The following is a 6881-nucleotide window of genomic DNA, read 5'->3' on the forward strand; positions in this document are numbered from 1 at the left end:
TTTATGCCAATTAGAAAAAAACTATACTTGCACAAAAAATACCCAATAATTAAGACACAAAACTAAGAAAGAGATAAGATGACGGAATAATTGTACAAAGTTGCAGAGATCATTATCTGACTTATTTATGCAAAAATCATATCTACCAGCAGAGTTTTCAGATTGCAGTCAAGTTTGAAATTTTTTTCTCTAACATTTATATCCCATTAAGAGTAACCACAATTTTTCGAGCAGTAGCATGATCCCGATGCTCACACAGCCATATTCCCTGTCATAGAGCAGACCACAAAAGGAAAGATGTCAACAACACTGCAATAGTGAGCAACCAGAAAACATAATATTGATCAGAGCAGACAAAAGGGAAAAAGGCAACAGTGAGATGTCTCCAATGTCAAGAGTCAAAAGACAGTTTCCACAAAAAAAGGTATTCTCCAGTTAGAAGATGCATCCTTTCTTCTAGTTGTCTATGCATATCTGGTGCTCGATAGTTTCTTTTAAGTTGTAGAAGAATGATTTTCCAAATTGCCTACTTATGGTTGTTCTGAACTAGAATAGCCTGTGCTCACATTTCAGTAGAAAAAGAAGATGCAGGCACTGTAGGAATTTTGTTTAGTTTACCTGCCAAGTTCCCATATTGAGACGGCCATCGGTAATTGGAATCCTGAACATATACAGTATCAGTCTTAGCGGCTGTTAAATTTCAAAAATATGTCATTTCAATGGAAAAACAAACGATACATACGTCAGGGCGCAACCAAACATCGAAGACTTAATATGTGCTGGCATGTCATCAGGTCCTGCAGAGATGATAATCAAACTATTAGAGGCAGAAGTTCCATTAATATAAACCAATGGAAGGTACTACAAGATCCATCTCACTCTGACCAACAAGATCATAGGGAGTTAAGACGAGAAACATAAAGAAACACGGAACAAAAGCTCCTGGTATTCGGACCGGAACAAACTTCGAAGTCTTAATCTATAAGCTCATAAGCAGCATCCTCAGACAAAGGAAAACAAGTAAGAACAAATCGCTTAAAATACGAAAACTGAGACAAAGGAAAGTCCAGAACATTGCAGTTCTGTAATCCATCAAACTCCACAGGAAAACCCTCAACAATAACTGGAAAAAGTATTTTCAGCCAAATAAACTAACCTCCAACCAGTATCAGTATAAGGAAAGCCTATTATTTAACCATTGGAAATTAGCTTAGACACAATAATTCATTTTTTTTGAAAAAAATAGAGCATCTTGTACCAAAAAAAAAAAAAAGAGCATCACAATAATTCTTTATCTCCTGTACATCTTTTATCTCCTGTACATCTCCCTTCATTCAAATAACTTGAATTTTTACTAGCACCAATGCTCCACATAAAGCTGTATCAGAGATATAGGGGAGACCAGCTGTCAATAGAAAGTGATTCTATCAAAGGTTCTATGCAGTGCATCCAAAACAGTGCATACAAGGAGAATATCATGGTCGCTGTTTAGGGGAAATGAAGACATGAAATACTATTTTCATACCTTGATATCAAACGCAGAAGTGCCTGTTGAAATTAGTAATCTTATAGTGTCAATACTCAGTAAGAGATTCACCCCAAGTATCCAATCAAGTGAAAATCATCAGACTGGCCTAATAGACACTCCATCCTTACGTAAACACTAGTCAAGAGACTGAGATTAGGATAGAACCACTTTTTCCAGGAGTGACAGGGTGGTCGCTTTTTCTCTTCTTTTCTCTCTTTTTTGGGTTTTTTGCAAATCACACAGAATCCTTATTGAAATTACATACATCACCTCTCCTTATCCCTATTTACAAATCAATCCAGATAATGTCGATTTAAATTGCGTCAAACACTTTGGATTAGGTTTATTCTAACAGATTGGTGGACAGCTATGTTTTAAGTGTTTGGTGGGACTGTCATAAATTAGGGGACTAATTTGCCGCTGTCCCCTTATTGCTCCAGCTTTAATTGATCGTCCATCCAACTTGGAAGATGATAGACTGTTGTGAGCTTACTGAACTTATTGACCAAGTCAAATGGTTCCTTTCCTCTCTTCTCTTTCTCTCCATCCTCCTCTCCACCGTCAGATCGCGCCACCATCCTGGCCTTCAGCTTTGCCCTATTGAAGCCCAAGCAATGCAGAAGGAGCAAAAGGCCTTGCTTTTTGGATACCCATGATGACCTCCTTTACTTAGTCCTCACCCTCAAGAAAATGCACCATGAGGGCCACACCACTGCCTACCACATATCCCTCCCCCATCCCATCTTTTCCTTTGCCTCCATCTGCCTCCTCGTCCATAATAGCCCCAAGTCCCCCTCCCCCCTGCCATCGCCTGTGACCTCATCCACTCTCTCTCCCTCCCCATCACCAGCATTCCCTTCATCTCCGACCTATACTCTCAACAACCGAACCTTCAAGGCCCACCGCATCCTCACAGACTCCCACAACCTCTTCCTCGTTGATCGCTACATCGTTCATCTCCTCCCCACCCTCCTATGCAAGAACTTCTTCAAGAAAAACTAGAATCCCATCATTAACATCTCATCCCTTTCCTTTTAAGTTGTCTCTATATTATAATATTGTATATCTTATTTAATGTAAACCATGTACAAGAAAACATAATATTAAGCTGTTGGAAGGGAAGTTTAAAGTAATATTCTCTTCCCCACCCAATTGAATCCATTTTTTTCTGAAAGAACAATCTATGAATAATGAACCTAACCTGAACCACACAAACCAACAAACTAGTTTCATCTCAAGATTAGGAAATGCCTTGAGTTCTCTAACTCTTCAACCCTTAGGATTCTTTAAGGGGCCCATAACAAATCAAAACATCCCCAAACATCTCATGACCTCGCTAATACCTCTTTTCAAAGGCAATGGAAAAGAAGCTGGAAGTGCAATTATAAGCTGAATAGGGCCATACATCTCATCTATCAAAATCTGTTCATCGTCCAAATCGCTTTTTCCATAAAAGTGGCATCATTCCACTACAATCTTAAAAGAAGCAGTCAACATAATCTTGCAAACGCAACTTCTATCCCCATCAATGCAACCCAAGCACCAATTCCACTTCCATAGTATTGGAGGCTGATGTCACCTAGCCTTCTCAACCCTATTCTACCTTCTCTTCAACCTAAACATATATCCAGGCTGATGCTCTGTCCCCCTCAATTTCCAAAACCAATCCACTCCAGACATTATCCATCCTATTTGTCACAAAAAAGTTAACAAGAGAACCTGAGCACTTAAGATACTCGTAATCAAAAAGAAGACATTCACATGTGAAGTTAATAAGTTCTCTACCATAACATGGACTATTCTTCTTAGCTAGTAAAGTCGGTAAAGAGAATAGCAGCCATAGTAGTTACAACTACCATAGTATTCATACAAGCAAAGATGATGTGCCTCAATCCTCCATTAAGTGACTGGTTAGAAATCACAAATGAAAGCCATAATAAGATGCCACTGGGCATTGCATTGTCTATGTATAAGTTATGAACAGAACTCTTAGCAAGTTTATCGCACAAAAATAAGCCAGCAAAATATAGCGGATGTTTCTTAGAAATGTCTACCCAAGACATGATTTTGTGCGGATCAAAGAGGGGGAAGAAAAGAGGAAGAACAGAATATTTCAAACCCAAACTTATTTTCATGAATTTCATAGGTCTGTGTTTATTATTAAAAACTCATAAACAGAAAAACAGAAAGTTAATGAACTTAAGGTTGCAAAATAAGAATAATTTCATTAACCAGATCAATACCCTTTGGAGCTCAAATTTGCTAAATCTTTGCATTGCTTGAAAGATGAAGATGACAAGAACTGAAGAATGTTAAAGGTCTCTGCTCCAACTATTACAAGTAAGAGTCTGGATAAAGCATTCGTAGTTGCAACTTAAACCATCACAACTTAAGCAATATAAAGAAACATCAAGAGGACATACTCATAATCAAACAAACATGACACAGTAAGCTTATGAAGAAAATAAGAGTGCATCTATAAATCCATACAAGCAGATTCAGCATGCCCACTTATCATCATGGAAGGAAAAGGAAAAGAACAAACATGGCAAGATAGTGCTAACCTTCTATTGTATGCTTCCAAGGTGCAGATCGCCCCTGAAAGGATAGAGAAACAAATCCAATCCAATTAAACTCAGAACATCTCATTGAAATGTTTGCAAATTATTCAGATGCATGAAGGAAAATGTTATCCATCAGCATCACCTCTGGAACAATCCGGTTAAGGAAGGTTTCAGTGTCATCCTGAACATCGGAGTCATAGTTCTCATTTATGGTCAGAGAAGCACTTGTATGCTGCACTGGAAACATAAATCTCCATTTTAGACAACTCTACCAAGCTAGGTAACATATTAAACAACATACACTGGCATCAAGGAGTTCACTTACAGAAAAAATGAGCAAGCCCGCATTTGAAATCCGATAGATCTTGCTCAATCTCCCTCGTTATCTGATACAATCAATGGCCGGGTTGTCAAACAAGGCAAACCAACAAGAAATATAAATAGGCATTTCGGTTATTTGAGAGATTTCCACTCGCTACACTGGAAAGGCATAACAAGAAATCAGTTCAATGAAGTAAATGACGGGAATTAAGCATATCAATTCTCGAAGCAAGATAGCTTTACAAGGGCGATCAAAAGTGCATAAATGGGTGACTCTGCTCAGGTTTCTGCAGCCAAAAGGAGACACAAAGCGAACAATATAGTGCAGCACATCCACTCTGATCAATTTTTTTTTTCTTTCTTGTTTTTTGCAAGATCACCTCAAAAAAGACAACAAACAACTCCCCCTTCCCCAATCAAACTAAGCAGATCTTGTTTTTCCTGATTATTAATTTCAATTCTCATTCTCAAGCCCTCGGAAGTTCAAAGCACATTCTGAAACGACAGATTCGAAAGAAGCACGCGTAATTTGGTGATTCCCAGTTTACAAAGTTACCCAATTCATGGCAAAGAACAACAACAACCAGCAAAGAACCCGACATAGAATATGAGAACAGATTGAGGGATTAGGAAAAGAGAGATTGAAGAGAAATAAAAGACTGAGAGGGAAAGACTCTAATTTTACCTTGGAGGTTACGAGATGGCAGCCTCGCCTCTGTGGAGGGATGACGACGGTCTTCTGAGCCCACTTGGCGGCCATGGATTCGGACGTGGAGGTGGTCGAAGGGACGCTAATGGCGGGCTTGTACTGCGATCGCACGCGGGGTATCGCCGGAGGCGGGGCGAGGGGCTTCGCGGAGAAGAGAGTCGCCGCCGCTTGCATCGCTCCTCGGAAGCCCAGAGAATCCAAGTACTTTATAATAATCGCGGTCAGGATGCAGCAGGCAAAGAAGCCCCCCGATAAGCCTTTGGGCGGGGCCTGGGTGCAATTTTTTTATTAAAGAAAAATAAAAATAAATAAAATTTAATTATATTATCCTTGAGTAAATATAGCCATAATAATCGTCTTGGTGCGTGGGTGCAAGTTTTTTTATTAAAAAAATAAAAAAAAAACAAAATTTATTATATTATTTTTGAGTAAATATAGCCATAATAATCAAGGTGTACGACATTGAAAAACTAACTAGGAGATATGAGTTTCAGGGTCTTGTCATTTGGTCTGATTTGGATATTTTATGTCTAAAGGCATTTACGCAGTCCTAGAGGTTGGGTTCAGTCAGATCTTGATTTAGCTTTATCTTGATCTAGCTCTGATTGGATAGGAGGCTAATTTTATAGGTTAAATTGGATCCACTAGTCTAGCCAAGCTTAACAACACTCAAAGCAGATTAATTGGAAAGTCGAGCCTTAATTTGGACCTCATGCTAGACTCTTAGGTTCTAATTTTGAGAATGAATTAACTTTACATGAGTTCAATTTTGATCCAAATACAACTAACTTGCTTAGCCTCGGGCAAATTAATGCGGCATCTCTTGTGATATGAAAGTTGTTGCCAGCTATCTAAGTTCCAATCATCCCGATGTCTCTCTTTCTTTTTTTCTTTTTTTTTTTTGGCATGGAATCCTAATATTTTTTTAACAATTTTTCAACCAAAATAATTACTATATTTTTTATTAAAAAAAAGAGTTATGAAGAGAAAGCAGCAGCAACGACTTTGTAGCTTTACAAAGGAAGCAATGGTTTTCAAGCATAAACATTTTTGAAGAGGATACAGTCATTATGAGAATTGATATTTGTACAACTATTACACGACCTATACTTATGAGAAATTAACGTGTGATTTTGCGGTCGAAAAGCATTCTTAGCAAAAGAAACAACAAATAAAGCTAACTTTTTGTCACAAAGCACCCCATACCATGTTTGCTCGAGAATTATAGAACCAATCTCTTTATTTATCTTTTGAGCTGATGCCCACATAATCTTCTCTTTCTACCTTTTTGTCATCTTTATTATCTTAAAGAAAAATCTTAACAAAATAAGATCGACATAAATGTATTGTTTGATTCTTCAATGTCAAGCACTAAAGTAGTGCATCAATAAAGGGTGAGTCAATTCTGAAGACAACATCATTCGCATGCCTTCTTTTGTAAATCCATACTAGGCCTCCTTCTCCATCCTTTTATATAATGAATTATTAAGTTGCAATCATAAATATGATTGATAACAGTTTGATATGCACATAGTAATGGTTTAGAACTTTAGATTATAGTAATTGGTACGGTCCATCCTATAACATAACTCTTTTTAGTATTGGGCAGGGCTGGAAGGGTGAGGGAGAGAATAAGAGCATCAGTAGCCACCAAGGTGGTAGCCTAGTGGTACTGGGCAGCAATTCTAACCATTAGGTTCCAAGTTCGAATCGCTGCGGCGACGATTAAATTGTGGACCGGAGCTCACTATTTTGGCCA

At 38.2% G+C, this 6881-nt stretch overlaps 1 protein-coding gene across 1 annotated transcript; it reads right to left on the reverse strand.

The window, feature by feature from the left end:
* Nucleotides 1-10: 10 nt before the first annotated feature.
* LOC103713883 (UPF0047 protein YjbQ) lies at nt 11-5378 on the reverse strand. The gene is made up of 7 exons (XM_008800935.4): nt 5099-5378; nt 4418-4478; nt 4235-4329; nt 4093-4126; nt 743-797; nt 619-661; nt 11-268 (listed from the first exon to the last, which is right to left on the reverse strand). Exons 1-7 carry the CDS (start codon nt 5294-5296, stop codon nt 197-199), a joined length of 558 nt encoding a protein of 185 aa, XP_008799157.2. The 5' UTR covers nt 5297-5378; the 3' UTR covers nt 11-196.
* Between the last annotated feature and the right edge of the window lie 1503 nt (nt 5379-6881).

Source organism: Phoenix dactylifera, chromosome 11 (genome assembly GCF_009389715.1).
Source record: "Phoenix dactylifera cultivar Barhee BC4 chromosome 11, palm_55x_up_171113_PBpolish2nd_filt_p, whole genome shotgun sequence".
Classification (NCBI taxonomy): Eukaryota; Viridiplantae; Streptophyta; class Magnoliopsida; order Arecales; family Arecaceae; genus Phoenix; species Phoenix dactylifera.